Raw genomic sequence first — 26,414 nt, 5'->3', positions numbered from 1 at the left:
GCATCACTGTGGTGCCAGGTGGGATCTACTGGGAATTCAGAGAAATTCAGGAAATGGAAAATCTCAGCCTTAGAGCTCCCAGGGAACAGCAGTAATAATTTGTGTGACTGAGGGGACACTGCTGCCAAGCATCAGTCCATGCCACCAGCTTGAGATGATGCTGGACACTACATTATGAATTTTCTTCCCTGGTCTCTTATTAGCTGGCTCACATGTATTAGGTCAGGTTTCCCTGGTAGTTCAGAGATAAAGAATCCACCTACCAATGCAGGAGATGCATTTCATCCTCGGGTTGGCAAGATTCCCTGGAGAAGGGAATGGCAACCCACTCTAGTATTCTTGCCTGGGAAAATTCCATGGACAGAGGAACCTGGCCAGCTACAGTTCATGGGCTCTCAAACGAGTCGAACATGACTTAGCAACTAACCAACCACAGCAACAATATATTAGGTCACTCACATGGTCCTGGCACGTGGTATGGAAGTACATGAAGGAATAAATCAAATTCTGACAACGCTCCAAAACAAACCCTTCATTTTGTAAACTGAAGTAATCCTTCAGGGCAGTGTAGCTGGTACACTGAAACATTCAAATGGAGGTTGATGTCTTTGAAAAATAACAAAATTCTGTCCGTAAAGAGCCAAAGCAGTGGATGGATTACTATTGTGTACATGGGGAATGCTGGGATAGTGGATACTTTTTCCTGTACAAGAGGGTTTTCTCTTTCTATAATATACCTGCTCATGGGGCAAAAACATATAGCATCCATAATTATATCTAAGATATAACATACTTAACACAAAGTTTTTGTTTAATGTAGTGGCTGTGCACTGAAAATATTTCAGACAACACAGAAAGGTATAAAAAAGAAAGCTGAATGACAAAGCAATCCCATTCTTCAGAAATCACCAACAGGACCAACTCAGTATGTCTTCTGAGAACAGCAGGTCTTTTAAAACTCAATCCAAATAATACCTCTTTAATTTTAGAACTAAAGTTAGAGCAATTTTTAGGATCTTAAGAGTTGGTAAGCATGCAAGGAAAGGGTCTCTCTCCTACACTGCTGATGGGGGTGTAAATAAGCACAACCTCTATGGAGTGCAACATGTTAAATGCACATTTACAATTGATGTAGCAATTCTGCTTCCAGGAATTTCTCCCAAAGATATATTTATAAATGTAAGCAAAGATTAGGTATACCACTGTTGGGCAACCACATACTTGTTGACTATTGCTATGGCTGCTGTTGGCTCCAATAGTAGAGCTGAATAGTACCCCTGACAGAAAAAGTTTGCTAATTCCTGAACTAGACCTATGCCTCCTGTTGTTGGTTAGTCACTAAGTGGTGTCCGACTCTTTGCAACCCAATGGACTGTAGCCTGCCAGGCTCCTCTGTCCGTGGGATTCTCCAGACAAGAATACTGGAGTGGGTTGCCATTTCCTTCTCCAGAGGATCTTCCCAACCCAGAGATTGAACCTGAGTCTCCTGCATTGGCAGGGGGATTCTTTACCACTGAGCTACCTGGGAAGCCCATGCCTACTGATATAGAAAATTTGGCAAGATATTTTACTAGGTCAGAAAAAAAGAAAGGTACATCTAACAGTTTGTATGAAAAGTGAGAGTATTAGCCGCTTAGCTGTGTCCAACTCTGTGATCCCATGGACTGTAGTGCTCCCAGGGACTGAACCCAAGTCTCCTGCATTGCAGGCAGATTCTTTACAGTCTGAGTCACCAGGGAAGCCCAAACAGTTTGTATAGCATGACCCAGTCAGTGTAGACACAGTATACACACACACACACACACACACACACACGTTCCTGTGTATATATTGGGAATTTTTGGAAGGATAAACAAATTTTTCACAATGATAACCAATGAAGGCTAGAACTGCGGGGAAGGGGTGGAGGTGACAATAAGAAATTGGCCTTTGTATTTTTTTAAATCCAAAGTATTAAATATACTTTTAGCACCAACTATTTAATAAATATGGTTGGCATAAGTGAGTTTCTGAATAGAAAAAAATTAATTAAATCTCTATTTCTCACAATTACAAAAATGAATTCTCAAAAGACTAAATACCCAAATCAGGAAAGAAAAGAAAAAAAAAACCTCTAAAAGTTACAAAACAATATACAACATCTTTATGAATGTCAAGGAAAGAAAGACTTCCTTAGCCTAGACACTTTACACTCAAGCCATAAAGAAAAACAGAGATGATTTTGATGACAAGAAAAATGAAAATCCTGGTATTGCAAAAACATTATAAGATAAAAACACAAGTCAATAACAACCACAAGCCTTACTAAGTGCTCAAAAGATTCTGGGCACTGCTGAATAACATAAAAGTATGAGCAGGATTTGAAAAGGGAGAGCAGGAAGGAAGGGTAGCTTCAAGCAGAGGGAACAGAACCTGCAAAGGCAAAGGAGTATAAACACATTTGGCAATTTTAAAGAGCATCAAGTAGTTGAAGGTAGCTGAAATGTGGGCATACATGGCAAATAGTGTGAAAAAAGGACATGAGAGCTGTTTGTGAGAGGCCCTGGAACCAGGTAAAGCTTCCAGTCTTGAAGGGAAAAAAATTGCAGGCAGTCAAGGATTTGAAGCAGGAGAGGGAAGGGAGAAGATGTGATGTGTGTTTTAGAAGGGCAGTTCTAGGGGCTGTGTGGAAGGGGTGTAAAACCCAGAGGCCAGAGGTAGAATTAGCAGTTAGGAGGCTGCTGTGATCAAGCAGGTGGGAGAATTTAGGGATATAACATGTGTAGAGGCAGTAGCAGTGGAAAGGAGAGAATAGCTTCTCAAGGTATTCTGGAAAGAGTTGAGAAAATTCCTGCCAAGTGATCTTTATGTTCGCTGTAAAAGCAGAGATTCAGCTATCTGCCAAGGTTTGGTCTGGAGAAATATGATGGCTCCGAGGGGAGTTTGGAACAACCCTGTAGTAAGTTCAAGAGGAATATCAGTGGAGGAATAGAGAGCCTGAGGGCTCACTTGCAGCTGAGCTAAAAGACAAAACAAAACAAAAAATAGCCCAACGAGTTAGCAAAGCTCGGTAATTTTTCAACCAGGGGCACAGAAAACCTGACCTTGGGTTGACTTAGCATACAAAACTGCCCAATCAGCAACCACAATCTGTCAAAAGAACAGAGACCTCTGTTTGGTCCTTCCTGTTGGCTAGAATCGGAGAAGGCAATGGCACCCCACTCCAGTACTTCTGCCTGGAAAATCCCATGGATGGAGGAGCCTGGAAGGCTGCAGTCCATGGGGTCGCTGAGGGTCAGACACGACTGAGCAACTTCACTTTCACTTTTCACTTTCATGCATTGGAGAAGGAAATGGCAACCCGCTCCGGTGTTCTTGCCTGGAGAATCCCAGGGACAGGGGAGCATGGTGGGCTGCCGTCTATGGGGTCACACAGAGTCGGACACGACTGAAGTGACTTAGCAGCAGCAGCAGCAGCAGCAGTTGGCTAGAATGCGCATGTGATGGCAGAAAGTGAAGCAGCCAAACCTGATCCACGAGGTGAGAGTGGAAATGGGGTGTGCTCACAGCAGAGCAACACAAGGAAAACAGCCCAGGGCCCTGATACCACAGAGCAACACACTAGCCCAAGACACACACCTGGACTTTCACGTAAAAAACACATTTAACTTCAATCTTGTTTCAGTCAATGTTTTGTTAGGTTTTCTAACACTTCAAGCCAAACAAATCAAATTAAGTCAGTTCAACTGAGTGCACAAAAAGGTAATACCAAAAGGGGCTGAAAAAGGAAGGATCAGAACCTAGAGGTTTGTCTTGTAACAAAAGCAGGTGTAGAGGGAGGTTGATGGAAGAGGAAAGGTTGTGATCACAGAGGGGAGGGCGGCAGATTTCAGCATTCACAAGTAGTTCTCTGGGAAAGGTAGTTAAATTCTACCTATAACATTGACAATAACAATGGCAGCTTGTCATTTATTGAGAATTTCAGATGAGCCAAGCACTCATTCTGCTAATCAAGTGCTTTCCATGAATAATCTCACTTAACCATCTCCTAGCACCAAAGACGTACGGACCATTAGCCCTAATCTAATGATGAGGAAACTGACTCAGAGAAGTGAAACCACTTGCCCAAGATCCTCAGCAGCACTACTGTTGCTTGGAATTTGATTCAAGAGCAAGAATAGCACCCACTGAGGCACACTGTCATCTCCCCTCACCACCTCCTTTCCCCCACCCCCACACACCCCAGTCTCTAAAGGTGAAGGAGAATGAAGAGCTCACCTGCAGCCACTCTCCCTGGAGAAGGAAGCAGAACTCCGCCCATGTCAAAAATCACTGCTCTGTAGGGGCCGCCTCCAGAATGTGTCCATCTCCAGGCTCCCGGGTGCCTGCCCTGGACGTGTTTCAGGAAGGCCGCCCTCCAAGCCCGCTGGAGCTGGGAGGACTGCAGAAGCTGCCTTAGGCACATGTTGGGGCCAAGGCTGTGAAGCAGAAACAGGACATGATTAGCCTTCACTGCCTCCAAGTGGACCTCCATCCTGGCACTCAGGGTGCCACCAGCACGTCTACTCTGACTTCCAACCAGCATTTCAGACACAACCAGAGCTGAACTCACTGTCTCTGCCCTCCATGACAACTCCTCAGTCTTCCAGCAAGACATCTCCATTCTGGTGCTTGGTGTGACTGGTCATTCCTCCCAAAGCTCTCCATCTACTCTCTTCACTCCCACTGCATGATCTCACCCACAGACCTTTGCAGCAGCCTCCTAAGTGGTCCCCTTGCCTCCTCATTCAAAATTTCAAATTTGATCATGTCCTACCCCCATTTAAAATCTCCAGTGACTCTCCACTGTCCTCAAGATAAACTCCCAGCTCCTTAAGCCGCCTGAAAAGGCCCTCTGAGAACTTCTTCTTTGCTCTGGGCAGCAGCTCTCCTTTGTACTTCACCTTAGCCTGGGTGATCTCGACACTCACATCCACAGCAGCTTCACTGAACACGTGATGCCCTCCTCCTGTGGCCAGGCCTTAGCATATGCTGTTGCCCTGGACTGAATGCTCCCTTCCATCCATTACCTGGATAACTGCCCATTGTCCCTCAGGTTGTAGTTTGCCTGTCACTTCCTTTGAAACCTCTTCTGGCTACCAGAAGAGACAGATGAGCAGTCTCTCCTGTACTCTCTCAGGGTGCCCTGTACTTACCTCCTCCTAGCACTCGCGATGCCACCACACTATCATCCCTCCTACAGAGCAGGGCAATGACCTCCTGATCTTCACTGCCTCTTTTCTAAACTTACTTTCAACCAGTTCGGGGAAAACAAATAACATACACACAACAGGTACCTGTATATATAGATACATAAACATTTTCACATGAATAGACATAAATGTGGCAAAATGTTAATAATTAGTGAAAGGCACATGATGAGAGGTATATGAGAGATCATTGTACTATTATTTCAATTTTTTTATAGATCTTAAATAAAAACCTGGGAAAACAACAACAAAAAATTCTACTCGCAGCCAGTTCCACTTGAAAATGTTTAAGTTTCTCATGTGATGTCTATGGTTAAAAAACTAAGAAGCCAGTTAGAGCAAATCATTGAGGACACTGTCCTCGTCATCAAAGTGAAAGTCGCTCAGTCGTGTCTGACACTTTGCAACCCGATGGACTAAACAGTCCATGGAATTCTCCAGGCCAGAATACTGGAGTGGGTAGCAGTTTCTCCTCCTCATACTCCTGGTAATGGATAAGTCGGCAACTCTCCCATCACTGGCTTCCTTCTTCCTTCCAACTAAAGATGACGCTTCAGTTCTAGCCACGTACTCATTGCGGCTCATTTCATCATCACAGCTGTACAAAGATACTAAGTCAAGTTTACACAAAACTTAAACTCAAGGTCACGAAACTGGTAATCAGGGTCTATTCCATAATCACCAACGTATCTCTACCGCCGCAACAGAGCCTGGGCTCTCGGTAAATATTTGTTAAGAGATTAGTCCGGGAGGGGGACCCAGATGGATCTCCAGTTCAGGGCACTTAACCAGCCCACCGTCCTACCTTAACAGAATCAGAAACACTGCAACTAGTGCCAACTCCCCAGGCGGATTCAGCTCTCTGAGCCTCAGCGCACTTATCTGTAAAGCGTGGCTGACACAAAGCAACTCTGCCTACAGCTGGAGCGAGATCAAACACGACAAAAAGAGACCAGAGCTCGGGTCTCTGCAGGAAGCGGGTTCCTCGGACAATCGGAGACCTAGCGGAGCCAGAGACTCCTCGCCGTCAGATAAGGCGGGCTGAGGGCACGTCCCCTCAGGCCTGAGAGCAAAACCCACCGATCCTCCTAAATAGTGTCCAAGTGCCCACGAACCCTGTGACGTGCCTCCTCCAAGTCCTCTTGGAGATCGTGACCAGTGGGCGCGGGTTCACCTCCAAGCAAACACGGCAGTCACGTGGGCGCACCCAATCAGCGAGCCCGCTGATCCGCGCTTGCGTAACCTCAAGGGTCAGCGACGGCGGCCGGCAGGCGGCAGTGAAGTTTTTGGCTGGAAGCGTTGCACGTAGAGCCGGTGGCGCTGAGGTGGCGGCGGCGGCGGCGCTACCTGCTCCGGGGAGCTCATCCTCAAGCCTCCCCTCCCAGCCTCGCCTGAGCCCTCCGGGGCCTGCGCCGTTCGGCGCCTGCCCTGTGAGCGGTTGTCATCCACCCGGAGCTCCCAGAACACTCGCGGGTCCCCGCCGACTTCAGCTTCAGCGGCTAGTCCGCGCCTGGGCCCCGGGGCTCGTCCTCTTAGAGTCTGAGTCCGGGCAGGAGCCTCGGCGAGGGCTTTCGCCTCCGGAGGAAGCCGAGAAGTCGTTGGGATCCCTCTCACTTCCCCCATCCTCAGGAGGTCTTCCCAGGTGTCATCCCTGGGAAGTCTCCCTCAGTTCCTCCTTCCTGGTGCCTTCCCACCGGGACTGTTTATATTTGGCGCATAGGTCTCTCCAACCTGGGTCAGAGCCTAGTTGTGAGAGTTGATTTCCTCTTGGCTTTGTGAAGACGGAATACCCAGCACTCTGACGGCTCCTGGGAAGGTTTAATTAAATCCTTCCTCTTTGGAAAACTTTCCATTAAGGGGCCCTGTAGCAGTAGTTAAAACTAAAATGTCTACACGTTCTGTATCTGAGCACTGTACTAAATACTTCCTGGGCACTGTTTTCTCTAATTGTCTTCATTCAACCCTACAATTAGATGGGTGTGTGAGCCTTTTACAAACTGGGAAACTGAAGTCCTGGGATTAAGCGCCTTGCCCAGGATCATGTGTCAGATGGAATTCTACCTCAGAGAGCTGGACTTGAGAGTCTGAGCACTTCATTCCCAGTCACACAGCCTCCTCAGGGGGAATGCAGATATGGCTCTGTTCCTTGAACCTCCATCAGTTATCTAACAATAACATTCATTCAAAAAATGTAATCCAGTGTGTCTGATTTCTTCCACTTTCAGTTCAGTTCAGTCCCTCAGTCCTGCCAACTCTTTGCGACCCCATGGACTGCAGGCTTCCCTGTCCATCACCAACTCGCACGGAGCCTACTCAAACTCATGTCCATTGAGTTGGTGATGCCATCCAACCATCTTATTCTCTGTTGTCCCCTTCTCCTCCCGCCTTCAGTCTTTCCCAGCATCAGGGTTTTTTCCAATGAGTCAGCTCTTCGCATCAGGTGGCCAAAGTATTGGAGTTTCAGCTTCAACATCAGTGCTTCCAATGAATATTCAGGACTGATTTATTTTAGGATGGACTGGTTAGATCTCCATGCAGTCCAAGGGACTCTCAAGAGTCTTCTCCAACACCACAGTTCAAAAGCATCAATTCTTGGGCGCTCAGCTTTCATTATAGTCCAACTCTCACATCCATACATGACCACTGGAAAAACCAGAGCCTTGACTAGATGGACCTTTGTTGGCAAAGTAACGTCTCTGTTTTTTAATACGCTGTCAAGGTTGGTTATAACTTTCCTTCCAAGGAGTGAGCATCTTTTAATTTCACGGCTGCAGTGATTTTGGAGCCCAAAAAAACTAAAGTCTGCCACCGTTTCCCCATCTATGTACCATGAAGTGATGGGACCAGATGCCATGATCTTACTTTTCTGAATGTTGAGCTTTAAGCCAACTTTTTCACTCTCCTCTTTCACTTTCATCAAGAGGCTCTTTAGTTCTTCCTCGCTTTCTGCCATAAGGGTGGTGTCATCTGCATACCTGAGGTTATTGATATTTCTCCTGGCAACCTTAATTCCAGCTTGTGCTTCATCCAGCCTGGCATTTCACATGATGTGCTCTTCCACTTTGGCATGTTTTAAAGACTCAACTGAGTAGCTCTGTGTTTTCAGAGCTTTTTCTCTTTGTGACTAGTGTTCCACTGTGTGGATGAACATCACTTACTATTCATTGATTTACTGGACGTTTGGGTTTCCGATTTTGGCTGTTTGAATAAAACTGTTAACAGCATTTGTGTAAAAGTAAAAAAAAAAAAATACTTTTTGAGAACCCACTCTCTGTTGGAGTTTTAGTTGTGTGTGGAAAGGGATGCCTTGCTTTAATGGCACCAGCAGTTCACTCAATTCATGGAGACGAATGAAGTAAACACTTACAGAATAAATGTAGAACTGCAGCTGTGACAAATGTGGTGAAGGAAGGGAAGATAGTTTTTAGACAGCTGTTATGAGAGGATATGTTTGATTTGGGGAGGGGGCCTGGGCCTGGTGATGTGGGGAACTTCCCTGAGTGTATGAATTTTGGAGCCATTAATTAAAAGACTGAATATGATTTAATAGGCTACTGAGTTTTGAAAGTCAACTAAGTTGACATAAGCCACATATACACTTCTACATGGGTCAGTCATTGATTCATTAATTTATTCAACAAATCTTTAAATAGCTTCCAATATGTGCTAGGCACTGTGATGTAACTGCTGAGGATACAGTGCTGGGCAAAACAGGCATGATCTCCACTCTGATAAAGCCTATAATCACAGATTTAGGGTGTGATGGCATAAGGCTAACCCAAGGTGTTTAAGAAGACTACCCTAAAAGTTTTTTAAAGTTTCGATTATTAGTGGACTTTAGCCTTCATTTGGAGTCCAACACAGAGTGTCACTCTACAAGTGTTACTGAAATGTTGGTTCATCTGAGCATGATCACTGTCAAAGCTCTTATCTCCTTCATTTGCTTTAAAGTGCATGATTTTCACTAGAATTGCCCTGTGTTTCTGAGTTTATTGCCCTGGGCATTAGTTGACTGTCAGGTACAGCAGGAGCCCCAGAGGTGAGTGAGAGGACTACTGCCAAGGCATCTTATAGTCTTGAGGGAGGGCAGAAGAGAGAAAAGGGAAACCTGTGGATGGATACAGTGAGAGTGGATTTATCAGGTATTAATCATTCATGTATTCTTTTGTCGGAGAAATGTCTGAAGAGGAGATCCAAAAGAAGACACTAGCTTCAGTTGTAGCCTGTTAGAAGGGAAGTCACCAGGGGAGAAAGCAACAATCATACATCAGCATCTTGGTCGTCGAGAAATGACAGATGTGATCATTGAGACCATGAAGGCCAACCCAGGTATGCTTTCCAGAACCCTAGGCTATCTTCTGTAAGGTAAACCCATGGTTGCATGTGTTGGAGTGGTGTTCAGTGAGCCTGTGATTAAGACCTCTAGCATACTTAGCTTTTACTGCCTATGTTCCTTACATGAAGCTGTCAGGGTGGATTTCAGTTTCTCTAAATATTTCTTCTAAATTACTCGTAACAAGCTAGGTTGACAACTCTCCTCAGTGAGGAGAGCTACTTAGCACGTAGGTCTGTGGCAATTCATGTTGAATCCAGGTAAGCACAGTGTGAGTCCCTGCCCCCGACCCCCTCCCCAGCTCACTCCATCCAGGGGAGTTGATGTGTATTGCATCTCCAGTGTGAGGAACTGGCAGGTTTGGTTTTCAAACTTAATAGTCCTGAATATTTGTCTCACTTAGGAGTATATGATAGAAGACACCTGCTTTCTTATGGTATTTCTAAACATAAGAGCCATCTCTGCGTTTGAAGGTGTTAATGAAATTTTTTTATGGGGCAGAGACCACTTTTAAGTTGAGATTCCCCCATAACTCCACTGTTCTGTGATATAGTTCTTAACATAAGACATCACAATTTCTCTGGGACCACAATGGAGGTGAACACCATCCCCATTTTCTAATTTGGATTCATTTCTGTCTGAGAACATCTCCATCAGAACCCCTTTACTTTCACAGCTTAAAATCTTCCTGACAGCTGTGGCAAACTCCAGTTCTCATTGTGTCCCGTAGGATGCTGTTTCCTATAGATGGCCTGAATTGCATAGGATAAAGAGAGTTAATACTTAAATTTCTGCCCTCTCACTCTTTTTTAAAATTCAAGTGATTTAAACCACTTTTAAAGAAATATTGCAAGGCATTTAATTTGGATCTGTGAAAACAAAAATTTTGTCCAAGTTAAAGGCTTATGGAGACCTTTTTCATTCTGAAGAACCATGCATTGGTTGACTGATTCTTTTCTTTAGATAATTATGTCCACTGACTGGCTGCAAGTAAAACAGATGAAAACTAGTACAGTATGAGGGTGATAGTTGCCCAAAGGAGAAAATAGATACCTTATAGTTAAAAGTAAGATATTTTATTAGTAATTACTAAATACCTATATCTACTGCTTTTTACTATTCCAAGTGTCCATCAACTGGATAAAGACAAATGGATAAAGAGGGTATGGGTGTGTGTGTGCATGTTCATGTACACACACATACATACACATATACACACAATGGACTATTACTCAGCCATAAAAAAGAATGAAATATTGCATTTGCAGCAACACGTATAGACCTAGAGATTATCATACTAAGTGAACTAAGTCAGACAGAAAAAGACAAATATATATCACTCATATGTGGAATCTAAAAAATAATACAGGTGAATTTATTTACAAAACAAACAGATAGACATAGAAAACAAACGTATGGTGCAAACTACAACATTGTTCCAATTCTGGATATGTGTCATGATGTAAAATCTATGAAAAATGTATTTGCCTAATGGAAGAGATCACGAGTGACGAGAATAAAACCATTTTTTCTCTTGAAATCCAAATAGGATGCCATGTACTTACTAGAAAAATGAGGAGAAAAAGGTGGCCTGTCATGAGTATCCATGGTGACATGAGTCAACAGGAATGTGACTAGGTTGTAAATGAATTTAAACATGGAAGAACTCCTATTCGGATTGCTACAAATGTGGCCTCCAGAAGGCTAGATGTGGAAGATAGGAAATTTGTCATCAATTTTAACTACCCTAACTCCTCAGAGGATTATCTTCATCGAATTGGAAGAACACTCACAGTACCAAAACAGGCACAGCATACTTATTTTACACCTAATAACATAAAGCAAGTGAGTGACCTTATCTCTGTGCTCCCTGAAGCTAATCAAGCAGTCAATCCCAAGTTGCTTCAGTTGGTTAGAAACAGTTTCAGATCATTTCAGAGGCAGGGGAGACATGCAGGCTGAGTGTCACAACAGATACTCTGTTGGGTATGGACTGAATCCCTTTAGAGACCAAGAAAATTATAAAAGGGGTTACACTAGTCTACTTAAGAGAGATTTGGGAGCAGAAACTCAGAATGTGGTTTATATTTGCTACAAATTACACCAGGGGGAGCTTTGGAAGTAATTTTGTGCCTGCTGGTATACAGACCAGTTTTAGAACTAGTAATCCAACAGGGACTTATCAGAATGGCTATGATACCATTCAGCAATATGGGAGTAATGTTCCATATATGCACCATGGTGTGAACCAGCAAGTATTTGCGTATCCTGCTACTGCAGCTGAGCCTATATTTGGTTATCCAGTGCAAACAGGGTATTCTCAATAAGACTTCAGAAGTATGTGTAAACATCTGTTTTTTCATAATTGCTCTTTGTATTATATGTTATCAGACAAGATAGTTATTTAAGAAAAGAAACATGGGAAATGCAGAAATGACTGCAGCAGTGATTATGATGCACTTTTTTGCTATTTAAGTTGGATATTTCTCTACATTCCTAAAACAGTTTTTAAGGGTTTTTTTGTACTAAAAAGGGCAAGCAGTGTTTTCCCCAAAGTTAAGTGTACAGTGATTTGAAATACAATAAATGAAGGCAATGTGTGACATTCCAATAAAAAATATTTGAAGATTAAAAAAATATTTTTCTCTATCAAACTTTATTCTTCTGACTCAGTTTTCATCTGATTGGAATCCTGCTAATTTTTAGTTTCTGAAAGATGAGCTGAAAGCTGCAATGGAAGAAAGTCTTCAGAAGCATCCCCCATTGCACCGAGAAGTAAAGGTCAAAGTAAAGAAGGTGTAAACACTGCTCCCGACTCTCCATCCAGGCAGCTTCCAGACCAGATTTCCTTCTTCAGTGGAAACCTCTCAGTTGAAACAGTTCACATATTATGCATCTATTCAAGACAAGGTGAGAAAAACACTGTTTCCTTTTGAGTTTGCCTATTTTTTGACATTGGGCAGAGAAAGTGCTCTTGCCCTGAAGGGAAGTGGATATTTTAAGCTTTGAGGAATAGAACAATATTTTGTGTGTTAAAAAATTCCCTGGTGTTTTATATTTAGCTAAATCTTGTAGATTGGGTCAAAGCTTCTTACAAAAGTAACATAGATACACCTGAGAAAATACCTGGGAAAATATTCTGAGAAGGTAGGCATGCAGGTGATTGGGAAGTTGAAAGGAAGCGATACAGGAGATAGATGGGCTCCAGGTTAGACATTTACAGCTGGCCTCCCGTTTGCATTTCATGGGGCACGAAGAGGTGGGCTTCGGGCTGGATACTTATAACTGTTAGCATTTTGTGAGACAAGAGATAGGTGGTCTCCAGTTAAGTTATTTACAATCAGCCTCTTGTTTGCCCTCCGAAATGGAAGTAACAACAGGGTAAATCGTCAGTTTGTCTCTTATAAACACCTTAATTTTTTTTTTCCATCTATTTAATTTTAGCTATTTTGGTGATTGTGTAGTGATACTTCATTATGACTTTATTATGTATTTCTTTTATGATTAATGAATTTGAACACCTTTTTTCCAACTGTCCATTTGGATATCCTCATTTGTGAAGTGCTTATTGAAATGTTTTGCTGAGGGTTTTTTTTTTTTTTCTTACTGATTTTGAAAGGTTGTTGTTGAATCACGTGAATACACCGGGATTCTTGGCCCCCGGAGGAGAAGAATTCAATCCGGGGCCAGAGACGAGGCTTGATCGCTCAGAGCTTTTGTGTAATAAAGTTTTATTGAAGTATAAAGGAGATAGAGAAAGCTTCTGACATAGGCATCAGAAGGGGGTAGAAAGAGTACCCCTAAACACCTTAAGGTCATAGTCCTGGCTATACCTATAGTCAAGGTTATAATCATGACAAGGACAAAGAGGGGCAAAACCTTGTTTGAGTAAAGGATTAAGGGATCTCCTTCCCTTCCTCTTTTGAGACAAGGGAGACACTACACATGCCAGAAAAGCTCCTTGTGGGTCAGAAGTCAGGGGACAATGCCAGGCCATAATGAGTCTTGCTCCTCCCAGATGCCTTCACTTTGAGATCCATCTTGGCTGAGGGGTATGAGTGTACCCTTAAGGGAGTGTCCCAGGTTAGGTCAGGTGTGGAAAAAGAAACCAGCTAATTGAACTGGAGGAAGACAAAGACCTGGAAGAACTGACCTATATAAATGACTTAACCACCTCTTTATTGCTCTCCTCCTCATTGGGGGGATGCACTCACCCTTCGTCTCCGGGTGTGCATCTCTGCCTTGCTTCTGTCTTAACTAAGCAAACCATTTCTCTATGTGCTCTCCCACTTGTTGTACTACGCCTGTAATAATAAACTTTGTATCTACATTTACAATTTCTGCCTCTGTGATAAATGCACTGGGGGCAAAGATCCAAGGAAAAATTGCTTCTAGCCTGTAGCCCTTGCTGGTCTGGTAGCTGGGATTCCTGGTTTTCATTCAGGCTACCCAGGTTCAATACCTGGGCAAGGAATTAAGATCTTGCTTCATGCCACTGCTTACTGCTGCCTTGCTGAGATCAGAAGGAAGATAAAAAAGAAAAGAAAAATTATAAGTGATCCATTACATCGTTGTAGTCTCATATTCCCACCAAGCCTTTACTAAAGAAGCTTGTAGGTCAGTTAATTGATTGCAGTTTCATCATGTCTTTCAACTCCTTTCTGTGGTCCAAACAAGGCTTGCTGGAGGCCAAAGGAAAGGAAGGGTTTGGCTTGGTAATCAATAAGCTGGGCCACCAGCTCCTTGGATATTGGTAGCCGACCTCTTTAGAAGCCTTTAAAGAGGACAGTCCTTGTCCTGCCTTGCTTGCTTGGTCCCCACTGGGACACAGGATACTCAGGTAGCCATTTTGGATCACAGCTGTTGAAGTGAGTTTGCAGCATTTCAAAAGCAAATTGCATTGTAGGGGGCTTTTCTTTCCCCTCTATTCCAGCTATTCCAACCCAGCAACACTTTCTGTAATCTTCAGAATCACATCCTCAAGGTTCAGAATTCTCTTTCTTATACTTAATTTTTGGAGAAGGCAATGGCACCCCACTCCAGTACTCTTGCCTGGAAAATCCCATGGACAGAGGAGCCTGGTGGGCTGCAGTCCATGGGGTTGCTAAGAGTCAGACACGACTGAGTGACTTCCCTTTGACTTTTCACCTTCATGCATTGAAGAAGGAAATGGCAACCTACTCCAGTGTTCTTGCCTGGAGAATCCCAGGGACGGGGGAACTTGGTGGGCTGCCGTCTATGGGGTCGCACAGAGTTGGACACGACTGAAGTGACTTAGCAGCAGCAGCAGCATACTTAATTTTAGAACACAGATCATGTGTTTTTATGTAACTAATTGAGGTCTTACCTCCTTGGCAGAACCTTTGGATTTATTTAATATGTCGCCACATAGGATGTGGACGATATGTGAGTCAACATGCCTATAAGCACTTAGAGGAGACCAGCACACGTATGCCATGCAGCCCACCAACCATCGAGTCTGGGACTACACTGGAGGTGAACACCACTCTCATTTTCTAATTTGGATTCATTATGTCTGAAAACATCTCCCTCAGAACTTTCTCTCAGCCTTCTCACAGCTTGAAATCTTCCTGACAGCTGTTGCAAACTCCAGTTCTCATGGTGCCCCATAGGGTGCTGTTTCCTATGAATGGCCTGCATTACACAGGATAAAGAGAGTTAATGCTACACTCCTGCCCACTCATTTTTTTTAATTCAAATGATTTAAACCACTTTTTAAAGAAATATTGCATGGCATTTAATTTGGATCTGTAAAAACAAAATTTTTGTTCAAGTTAAAGGTGTAATTATGGAGACTTTTCATTCTGAAGAAACATACCTTGGTTGACCCATTCTTTTCTTTAGGTAATTATTTCTGTCGACTGGTTTCAAGTAAAACAGATAGAAAATAGTACAGTATGAATGTGAGGGTGACACTTGGCAGGAGGAGAAAATAGATGCCTTACAGTTAGAGGTAAGATATTTTATTAGTAATTACTATTTAGTCTACTATTAGTTATTAGTAATAACTAACAGTTATTACTATTAGTCTATCTATGTCTACTGCTTTTTACTATTCTAACTTGGAAGGTTGTTTGGGCTTTTAATTTTGCCATTTGCCCTGCGTGTTAGCTTTTGTTTTTAAGATCTATATTGCTCTGAAGGATTATTAAAATATTTTTATTCCATCTCATTTTCGTCTTTGAAAGCTTAGGTTTCCTTGAGTCTTATTACTTTCAGTGCCACCTCAGTTGTCTCAAGTTCAGCATCAGGGTTGTCCTCTGTAGCTGTGATAAAACTGGAGATAAGAATCTTCCTGTTGGCACCACAGTGGCAGTTGGAAATTGAGCAGACTTGGTCAGGATGGGGAATCTCCAAAGCATCCTTCCATGCCGAGAAGCTTTTTCACATATATTGGGCTGGAGTTTATGAACTGGACCCTTATACAGATGAAGTCATTTGGGGGTATTCATATAATTAAACAACAAAATTAGCACAGTCTGATTTTTCTCACTGAAGTAATTCCCATCTACTATAAAATTGATGTGTAAATTTTATGTTAAGGGAGGAATAGTTTAACATGAGGCCTATTTTATATAAATTTCAGAATGATGGTTTTAATAAATACCTTAACCATAGGAGGAAGTGGACATTTGAAACTTGATCAACTCCAGACTTTTAAGGTCAGTGGAATGGCCTAAAATAGGGTTGTTGTTACCATTAATAAATTGTATTAATCTGAAAAAGTTCAAATCTTTAAAGTTTTAAAGTTTTTAGACTAAGTAACTATAACATATTAAGTATGTTTATTCAGTGAATATTTATTGGGAGTTATTCTCCGTGTGCTGGGAACTCAGCACTGAATAGACTCGGTGCTGTCAGAGTGCACATTCTAGTGACACACGCACATTTTCCCAGTTGTCCTTTCTTTCTGTTACCCTTTCATTCTCTTCTCTAGCCTGCAAACATGATTAGATCGCTTCCAGTCTCCTGGAACAGTTTCCAGAATGCAGATGTGACTTGTCATCTCTCATAGTCACGTCCATTGATTGAGCTCAGCTAGACAGGGCTTGCTCATGTTGCACAGTAAAGGCACCTGGGGCCACGGGTGCAAGGTGGCTTCTTCACTCATATGTCTGACACCACATAGTTGCTTGGGTCTCCTGACTGTATGGCAGGCTCAGGCTAGTCTGACCTCTCACATGACAGCTGATTTCCCCAGAGAGTTCCACAATACCAGGGAGAAGCTGTAAGACTTCTAAGATCTAGCTTTAGATTTTGCCACCAAATTCCATTGATCAGCATGAGTCATAGGCCCCATCCAGGTTCACAGAGAGGGAGGAGAGCCTCCACTCCTGCTTGAGAGGAGCAGCAAAGAATTAGCAGCCACCTTTCCTCTACCACACTACTGTCATGATTGTTGTAAGAACCAAGTTAGATTATTCTTTCAACCACTCAACAAATTTTTAGTGAACACCTGCGATGAGCCAGGTACTGTTCTAGGGCTGAGGACACAGTGGGAATCAAACTCAGTAAAGATCTATCTCTCATGGAGCTGGTATTCTGGTTGGCATAGAAAATCAGTCAGATACACAAGACAACCTCAGACTGCAGTCGTAAGTGCAAATGAAGAAAACAGGATCCAGAGAGTACCGAATAGGGGGAAGACAGAGAAGGCTAGCTCTGTGCTGTTGTGAGGAGGAACAGCTCCCGCCTCCGGGGAGAGACTGCTGCTGGTTTAATGAAGCCAGTATCAGGGATACTCAGGTCTCTCCATTCACTCAGGGAAAGAGTCCTTACGCAAAGCCACTATTCTCGTGTCAGAGTCTCTGCTCCCAGAGCCAAGCAGTGGCTTCAGGGGAGTACAGAGGGGAAATTTCCCCTGAGGTTAAGGAAGCTGATCTCTCAGGGAGGGAGCTGAGGTCACTTTAGTCACTTCAGCCAAGGTGAAGGTGAAGGCAAGGACACCTGTCCAAGCTCTTCCTTGCCCAAGAGCTGTCCCAACATGGCTTGACCCTGGCTTAGGACTCCAGTCACTCTGGGCCAGGGTCTGGGACCTCAGACAAGATCAAGGCATGAAGCAAAGCCCAGAACTTAGTTGATGCCAGGGCCTGAGATTTCAGGGCAGCAGGGCCCAGGGAGGGCTGGCTCGGCTCAGTGGCCAAGGGTCGAGACAAGAATCAGGATGAATCTGGATCTTTTAATCACATTGCCCCATTTGTGTCACGTGGGACAAAGGACTTGCCCTGCCCACACCTTCATTTCCTCATCTGTTGAGCAGGAATCACTGTAATACCCCTCACAGAGGGGCACGTGAGAGGCTTCCAGGTGTTGCCTTGAGCCTCACGGAGCGAGCATGCAAGGCAGTGACCATAATGGTAGTGCGTGGGTGACACAAGAAGAACCGGGCAGTCTAGGTCCACTAGGGGTCACTTTCTTAGGCTCAAATTTGGCATTTCAGCACAATGCCTCCCCAACCATCACGGCAGAATCTGAGCTGTGCACCTGCAGTAAAATGCTCCGGGCCTTCGGGAAGAGAGTGTGGGTGAACATCAGCCAGGTTCTTTGGAAATGTGTGGGTTCACATTAGTTGGTTGACCATCAGTCTGGAGGGGAAAGACACCTCTGTTTCTTCTTGCAGGAGGGCTGGGAAGTGGGTGACAGGTAGTTTCCAGTGGCAGGAACAGGTGTGGCAGGAAGAGTTCAGGCTGGAAGCCAGGCAGACCCCAGTTCAAGCTGGACTGGGCCACACCCTGCCCACATGCTCCCCTCTCTGAGAATCGACCTCGCCTCCTGCTGAACGTGGAGGAGTGTGAAGCCCATGGGGAGAAGCAGAGATAACACCCATGGAGGAGGGAGGAGGGCCTGGCCCACAGTCTGCAACCACTCTGAGCATCTGTTCCATTGCCACCCTGAGTGCAGGTTCAGGATTCACAGCTTCACACCCACAGCTTCCCTCAAGCGCTTGAAGGGGGAGGTCAGCTACAGGGGTGGGTGAGCCCGACTAACCTCGTACTGTTTCCTCCTCCTGACCAGGATGTCAGCACCTGGTCCCGAGAGGATGACCCACCCAAATTTGGGTTATGTACTCAACACAGATAGTTGAGTATTTCTGAACTATATTCTGGTCACAGGCCAGTATGATGCTGTTGTGACCACAGTAGATTTCTTGTCAGTCTTAATCTTGTGTCCTATCGTTTCTCTTCACCAAGGTCTTTAAGTCTGGGAGTGATGAGTTTTCATGTGTGCTTTTGAGGGGTCCCTCTAGGGACAGCAAGGAAAATCGGTCCTAGAGAGGAGGACAGGCTGCAACAGCAGAGAGCTGACGTGAGAAATGATGAAGGCCTGAGCAGAAGCAACAGGGCTGGCTGGGAGGGAGAGCATGGAGGCAGACTTGACAGGCCGCTGGGTGGAGACGAGGCAGAGGAGGAGTGAAAGATGTGTGAGGCTGCAGCTGACATACTGTGTCAGGCTGAAGTGTGAGCTTTTGTTCTCCACTCCTTGTGTATGACAGAATGTTCACAAAGTCTCTGAGACATATTTTCTTCTTCTTTGTTCCCAAAGCTCATTTCCAAAATAACATTTTAGCAATCTGTGTTTTGGATATTGAAACAAAGAAAATTACCTAGCAATGGCTTCACAATTTGGGTTTATTTCCATTCTCCCAGAGCAGTCCTGCCCTGGGTCTGTAGGCTGCCACCATCAGCTGGGGGCGGTGGGGGACACAGAACAGGAAGCCACCATATCACCCTCAGATTGGGAGCAACCACAGGCATAGCACCCTGGCAGGACTCCTAATATTCATGCAGAGCCCCACAGCCAGAGAGAAGGGGCCTGGCTGCCCATCTGGCACCTGGACTAAAGATCACCTCTCCAGGCTCTTCATTACCCCCCTTCCCCCTTGCCTGAAACAGGCAACTCCAGGCTTCTTACACAGGAGTGTGTTCTGTAGGGACCCATCAAAGCTAGGTTCACAACAAGGATCCCAGGACAGAGCTGCCGGGAGGGGTGCAAGGAGTACACATACCAGGCCTTTGAAAGCACATCATTTAAAGATTTGGGCACCACAGGCCCGGCGGGGACGATCCGACTCCTGCAGGTCTAACTGCGGTGCTTCAGCTCCATCTTGGCCACTGACCTCTGGTGCATCTGATCAGCAAGGCGCAGTACCCGGACCCCCACGAAGAACTGAGCCAGTGGGTGGTCACTGCTCAGCCCTGCTGCTCCAAAGACCTGGCAGACACAGGGCAGGAGGGGAGGAAGCCCTGGGTGAGCCCTCATCCCGGAGAGCCCCACAAACAAGTGCCTGCTCCTAAGATGTGAGGACAGCTCAGAACAGCCACATTGCAAAGCTGTCCCCTGACACCTGTGTGACAACAGTGTTCTGTAAGACTCCAGGTGGGGCCTCACTAGCCATCCCAGGGACACCAAACTCCCCAGATCTGCTCCACTAGGTGACTTCTGCTGTTGGGAAGTCCCTCTCTAGGGGCCATGGGTTGAGATTTGAGAAGGAGGCATCTTTACATGGTTAGGAGGCTGGGCCTGGTGTAAGAAGAATCTAGGTTCCCCAAAATCTGAGCTCAGCTCCTTGCAAGCTGAGTGACCTTGGACAAATCACTTTGCTGTGCTTCTGTTTCCATGTATTCAAAATGGAAGCAGGAATAGGACCCCTCATAGGGTTGTATCTGGGGAGGAAGAGGACAGTCATTATGGGGGGTGTGCAACAAAGGGCAGCTGTTAGTTTACAGGAGGTTGGGCAGCTGAAGGAGAGGAATTTTGAATCTTGTGAATGATTCAGAAGAACCAGCGATCCATCATCTGTGCTCACCTGAATAGCACGATCAATCACTCGGGAAGCCATGGATGGGGCCACCATTTTAATCATGGCAATATCCAGAGCTGCAGCCTACAAGGAAGAGGAGTTGTGGTGAGGAGGGCAGACCCCAGGGCGGAACCTGTGGAAGATCGATCAGTTTCACAGGGAGGAGTAGAAACAGCAGCTCAGAACAGAGACCTCAGGTCCCTCCCGCTGGACCGCAAGCCTTGCCTGGTGCATGGACCCTGCACAGCACCAGCGGGGGTGGAGGGGCAGTGGGGGTGATGAGGCAGGTGACTCAGGATGCTATGTGGTGTGGGCAGCTGCCTGGTCAAGGAAAGATAAGGGGCATCTTCCCAGGCAGCATCACCAGCACACAGGCAACACAGATTGGGGACTGGCCTGAGCCTCCTTCGGGGTCATGATCAGCTCTGTATTCAAAGGGAAAGGTGAAACGAGGCCAGTCAAGACTCTGGGGGTTTAGGTTCAAGGATCTTCTCTGAATCTGGGATTTGGATCAAAGCCCCTGAGAGCCCTCATACCGCCACTAGAAAGCCAAGAAACCAGAATTTGAGTCTGGATCACCCCCTGCTACTGAGGGGTCTCAGCTAAGGGGTGGAGACCCGTGGAGAGATGGAGAAAGCAAGGGTCAGCCTGGCATCATGCCTGGCACTAGAGGCACTCGGAGCCATTTAAGGGATAATGTCACATTGAAAATGAAGCTTCTCTAACTCCCTGGCTTACTCTCAGTTTGCCTGATGCCTGTAAGATCAGGTGGGGCTGTAGCTCAGGCTGGGGCCCTGTGGCCCTGCTGTCTTGAACCCATAAGGTCACTGGGTCAGTAAAACAGAAAGGTCAATCCTCTTTATTGTACATTTTCTGTTTTTCAGAAGCTGCCCAGGTAATTCCAAGGAGAATTGAAGCAAAGTTATTTATGTCAAGGAGCCAAGCACTTTGTGGTTTGCTGAGTGGGGAGGGAAGTCAGCATCTATTAATAGATTTCTGGGCTGGCATCCCTCACTGTGTCCTCTGGACCTGTCCTCTGTGAGGTCCCTCAGCCACCTACCTTATTTCCCGCCACATCCATAACGTGGGCAGCTTTCAGCACCAGCAGCCGGGCCTGCTCGATCTCCACGCGGGACAGGGCAATGTCTGCCAGGACCATGCCCTGCTCTACAAGGGGCTTCCCAAAGGCCACGCGGGACTTCGCCTGTGGACACAGGAGACAGGACGGGAGGCATGGACGGTGCCCTGCAGAGGAGAGGGTGGAAGCACAGGAGAGGGCAGCGGGGGAAGCTAGACACTTGGTAGCTGCACAAATTATCTGCACAACCCCTTTACGCCAGCCATTCTGCCCCATCTGGGCAGGCCTGGCCTCCAGGCAGGACAGAGCTTGATCTGAGTCACCTGTGGCCCAGGGCTACTCTGGTAACCAGGCAGTGACTGTGGGCGCCTCTCACAGGCCAGGAGGGCGCCCTCTGCTGACAGGAGGGCCTGCTTCACGTCCTGAGGAACTCTGAGGAGCAAGTCTGGGTGCCAGAGCCCTCTTGTGGGCAACTGTTACTGCAACAGAGATTGAGTAGAGTGTTCAAAAGCTACAGGCAATCAGAAAAAGTGATAAGGGGTCCTTCTTCCACCTTATTTTTAAAAATTAAAAACAATTACAACACACACGAATATCTCATGGCAGAAAAGAGTATACATTTTCAGACAAAATATAAACACCCAGCACCCCATTATCTAGTAAATTATACTTACTATTTGGTGCATACCCTTCTAGACTTTTTGTATATGCATATACATACATGTGCTTTTTTTTTTTTTTAAGTCATTCTATTACTTTATAGCCTTTTTTTTCACTTAGCATATGGCAAACGTATCTCTAGTTAACAAATAGATTACTACAGCATCATTTTGGAATTTCACTGCACGCCCACAGCAGGGTTATCTAACCAGCCCCCAATAGCTAGCCTTATAGGTGTTTCCTAACATAATCATGGCTCTGGTGAACCTCCTAGTATCAAATTTTTTGTAGATTCCTGATTACTCCCTTTCGACCAAGTCCAATGAGTAGCACGGCTACGTCAGTACTATAGCATCTTCTAAGATCTCTGACACATTAGGTCAGATTGATCTGCAGGATGAGAATGGAGACTATATCTAAGTCCTTAGAGAGGAGCGTTTTCTTTTAAACTGGCTGGTTTCAACTAAAAAGGATTTGAATCACAACTTTGCTCAGTAATGCGATACCCTGAACTGTTGCTATTCTTCATTAAGACTATCTTGTGAGACATCTGTTCAGTCTGAAGTTTCACTCTGAAATCACTTCAGAGTGAAACTGATTTCACTGATTTGAACCACTGTTCACAGCAATAACACTCTTGTATGGGCTTGCAACCTTCAAGGGGTCACAGAAGAATAAAGTTTTGGACGTGCTGGGGGAGGAGGACGATGCAGGGCTGGATGCTGGAACCCCGCTCTCCCTGTTGGCTGATGTTTAAAGGTGAGCTGGTGGCAGGATGGTCATCAGTGGACCATGACCCTGTGGGCCTGGAGCCTTGCCCTCTGCTGCCACAGAGCCCACAGAGCCCAGACACCTTCTGTCCCCTTGGCAGAGGGAGGCGCATTCTGCTCTGGATTTGAAACTTTAACAAAGTAAAAGAGGCAGAGCAAACACAAGGACACAGCTCCTTGTAAAGAACATCACCTTGCTTCTTCACCTGCTAAGTCTGCTCTCAGGAAACAGGATTAGAAGTCTGAGACGAAGACAGATGGGTCGTTCTGGTCCAGAGACATGCGCAAAAGGAAGTACTTACTCGGGCCTTCATGAGCGCCAGCACCCTCTCTGAGCAGCCAATCAGCCGCATGCAGTGATGGATCCTGCCAGAACCTAGTCGGCCTAGGAGGATCTCAAAGCCCCTGCCGGGGCCCAGGATGATGTTCTCTTTGGGCACGCGCACCTGCTCGAACAGGACTTCACCGTGGCCACCTGAGAAAACCCATAGAGTACCCCTGAGCAATCTGCTTTCCTGTTTTCTCCAGATGCATTTATCTCAATATCCCTGCCCTTTTGTAGACTTCTAACTAGAACATGATTGAAGGAGGATGGAAGGCAGGAACAAGACTATTGCAGATGGAAGGTAAATTGGTCATTTAAAATAAAGGAATAGTTTGGCATTCCTTTTATAAAACGTGACTCTAACTTAAACTGGAACTCCTAGTAGTCTATGACTCTCACAGTGTAGTGACCCTAAGGAAACTCTGAAGTCAAAATGTGGACAGCATCAGCAGAGAGAAAGGGCCCCTGTGAGAGGACCTCCAGGCCAGGAGATAGGCTGTCCACACTGTGGTCTATAAGAAAAGGTCTGGAGGGCATTTCCTGCCTCCTGTTCCATCCTCTGTGGCTTCCTTACCTCCTAGAGTCCTGCTTGTCTTCTATGATTAGAAGAGAAGAAAAAAAAAAACAAAAAACAGATGAATGCCTGTCTGAAGCTTGCCTGCATGGTTGATATTCATGGATAGAACTGAAATGCAGGAGCACGTGCCCTTCCAAATGTCCTCAGACTCTTACAGGTGTTACTTCTGCACTGGAGCAACTGCTGTCCAAAGCCTTCTCCCTAGATCCAGACCCACACAGAGAACAAACAGACGCACAAACCTGGTGCGTCCTCCAGCCCATACACCCTCAGAGGCCGGATGATTTTTATCCCTGGGGTATCCATGGGAACCAAGAACATGGACTGCTGCTGGTGGCGTGGGGCATGTGGGTCTGTTTTTCCCATAAACACGCAGAGCTGGCAGCGAGGATCCAGGATGCCTGCCAGGAAAGGAGAGAGACAGACCCCCATCATCTGACACCACGGCCATCAGCTCCCCTTAAACACTCAGTCCTGGCCCAGAGAAGCTGAAGTCATCGAGCAGATGGGGCCCTTTAAGATGTCACGTGATCAGATGAGGACATGCAGCCTTTTGACCAGCAATAAGAGCAACTGGTTTCTGTCCCAGTGAGGAAGGAATCCAACATCCTAAGAACAGTTTTTGTTTTTTTTTTTTTTTTAAAGCACAACGTCAGATTGAAAATACAATTTGAAGACAAGAGGCTGAAAACTGCTACTTTATCAGTGGCAGCCTGTTCTGCTTTGTTCCCACAGGAGGTGGAAACATGCTGGCTTTGGGCACAGGCTTCAGATTCAGGCCAGCCTTGAACTCTGGGTGGTTCCCTACTTGCCAAGAGGGGGGCTAGTACCTTGGGCAGTGACTCAAGTCACTTCTCCATCCTGGTTTCCTTCTCTGTGAAGTGGGGATAATACCACAGACCTTCTGGGGAAGGGTGGAGACTCGGTGAGGGGAGGTCCCCACAGCATGTACCGAGGGCCCTGGAGAGTTAAAGCCTAGTGAACGACAGGATTATCACCAGCCCTTCTGCTATAGCACAGCTAACCTCACAAGAGGGGGACACCATTGAGGAAGTGACCTCCGGCCTGTCTAAAGGGAGACACCCACAGCAGAATGAAGAGAGTGGGGAGTGGAGGAGAGATTCCTGGAACTGTCACATGTGGGGTCACCTGGGGTCCAGGTAGAACCTTTGGTTCTCTCAGGGTTTGCTGCCTCTTTTGGGAACAGAGACAGAATCTCCTTTGTGTTAACTGGAAATGAAGCTAGTTCCTCCCACAGTTTCTCAGACAACAGCAGGGCAGAGAAGATGTGCTTATCAGGGAAGACCCACATAAATGTGATTGAAAAATGAATTTCAGGCCAAATACCTGTGATCCACCACTTGTGACCGTTGATGACATAGAAGCCATCTTCCTCTCGGATGGAAGACTCAATGTTGGTGGCATCCGAGGAGGCGACCTGAGTGAGAGCACATTCTGATTAGAGCTGGCAAGGGTCCTGAGTTCCCTGATGGCAGAGCCCGATGGGGCTGGGTGAGGGTCTGGCCTGATGAGGAGCGCCTGTGGGTGACCCAAGGTAGGCACCTGGGGCTCAGTCATAGCGAAACAGGAGCGAGCCTTTCCCTCCAGCAATGGAATCAACCAGCGGGCCTTCTGCTCCTCGGTGCCGTATCGAACCAGAAGCTCCATGTTCCCCGTGTCTGGAGCAGAACAGTTAAAGATCTGGAAAGGAGAAAAAGCACAAAGGCCTTATCATATTCAAAACTTCAGATTCCCCAGAAACATGGATCGGGGCTCCTTCCAAGATACACGCCCTCTGACACCCTTATGAAAGTCCTTCCTCTCCCCAAAGATGTAGAGACCCAGGACATTGTGAGTACAGCAGCTCAGAGTACCTAAGCTCAACCACAGAGCTTGTTGGGAGAGAAGGAATAGAGTAGAGCTGGGGAACTGAGGCTCCACGGAAGCCAGCCAGGCTGTACTCACTCGAGAAGATGCCCACCCCCTGCTCCTTTCCTGCTCTGGCTCCAGCTACCTGCCTGCAGTATCTTCAACTCATAAGAAGTCTGAGTTTGCGTCAGAGCTCCTGAGTCCAGTGCCACTGCTGGGAACCCCGTCAGCGCAGGAGGATGGCTGAACTCTCTGGAGGACAAGGATTTCATCCCATGCTGAGGAAGATGGTAAAGAAGGTACCTCAGGAGCATACAGAGACGTGCCCATGACCTCACACAAATGTGCGTACTCCACGTTGGTCAGCCCAGCTCCGTATTTCTTCTCAGGATCAGTCTCCAGGGGTAGGAAAAGGTTCCAAAGTCCTTCGGCCTTGGCTTTCTCCTGTCACAGCAAAAAAAAAAAAATCAGGGATCCACATAGGGTGGTTGTCATACTATCTTGGCCCATGGAAAATAATGAGTAAGTCCAAACTACCAGGCTGGATACAACTCCACAGATACGTGGGAGGAGAACAGGAAGAGTCTGGGGACAGCCCATTCCTAACAGGGACGGTGGCAATCAGTTCACTTCGTCTGTACCCCAGATGCCCCACCTACCCGACCCCCTCACTGTTAGCATCATTACTGTCATCACGATGCAGCATAAAACTCGCTCCATAACACAGAGAATGAAGGGTCGTTCAGTGAGCC

General features: G+C 45.9%; 2 protein-coding genes and 1 pseudogene across 11 annotated transcripts in view; 1 reads left to right on the top strand and 2 right to left on the bottom strand.

Annotated features, from left to right (window-relative positions):
* LOC511425 (acyl-CoA dehydrogenase family, member 10) overlaps window positions 1-6,416 on the bottom strand; it is a 49,336-nt gene extending 42,920 nt beyond the window's left edge. For 3 of the 7 annotated variants that reach the window (XM_010813904.3, XM_024977172.2, XM_059875961.1), the window contains exons 1-2: window positions 6,309-6,381; window positions 4,258-4,457 (exon numbers count right to left, since the gene is read on the bottom strand). In XM_010813904.3, the coding sequence (XP_010812206.1) occupies window positions 4,258-4,444 (187 nt within the window). In that variant the 5' untranslated portion in view covers window positions 4,445-4,457; window positions 6,309-6,381. Of the gene's footprint in view, window positions 1-4,257; window positions 4,458-6,033 lie in introns of all 7 variants that reach the window. The other 4 variants (NM_001192292.1, XM_010813903.3, XM_010813901.4 and 1 more) reach the window with 4 other exon arrangements.
* A 3,101-nt stretch (window positions 6,417-9,517) lies between these two features.
* Window positions 9,518-15,463, top strand: LOC132342552 (probable ATP-dependent RNA helicase DDX5; annotated as a pseudogene). Its single transcript, XR_009490966.1, has 2 exons — window positions 9,518-9,557; window positions 10,923-15,463. The product of XR_009490966.1 is annotated as a probable ATP-dependent RNA helicase DDX5 (transcript).
* Window positions 15,464-17,747: 2,284 nt separating this feature from the next.
* Window positions 17,748-26,414, bottom strand: part of ACAD10 (acyl-CoA dehydrogenase family member 10) — a 109,422-nt gene continuing 100,755 nt past the window's right edge. For 2 of the 3 annotated variants that reach the window (XM_059876385.1, XM_024977724.2), the window contains exons 7-14: window positions 25,966-26,106; window positions 25,357-25,494; window positions 25,141-25,231; window positions 24,036-24,194; window positions 23,194-23,366; window positions 21,444-21,587; window positions 20,390-20,467; window positions 17,748-19,794 (exon numbers count right to left, since the gene is read on the bottom strand). In XM_059876385.1, coding sequence (XP_059732368.1) covers window positions 19,663-19,794; window positions 20,390-20,467; window positions 21,444-21,587; window positions 23,194-23,366; window positions 24,036-24,194; window positions 25,141-25,231; window positions 25,357-25,494; window positions 25,966-26,106 — 1,056 coding nt within the window. In that variant the 3' untranslated portion in view covers window positions 17,748-19,662. The remainder of the gene's footprint in view (window positions 19,795-20,389; window positions 20,468-21,443; window positions 21,588-23,193; window positions 23,367-24,035; window positions 24,195-25,140; window positions 25,232-25,356; window positions 25,495-25,965; window positions 26,107-26,414) is intronic. The other variant, XM_059876386.1, reaches the window with a different exon arrangement.

This window comes from Bos taurus, chromosome 17 (assembly GCF_002263795.3).
Source record: "Bos taurus isolate L1 Dominette 01449 registration number 42190680 breed Hereford chromosome 17, ARS-UCD2.0, whole genome shotgun sequence".
NCBI lineage: Eukaryota > Metazoa > Chordata > Mammalia > Artiodactyla > Bovidae > Bos > Bos taurus.
The sequence above is the reverse complement of the archived record's forward strand: the minus strand, read 5'-3'. Positions and strand labels throughout refer to the sequence as shown.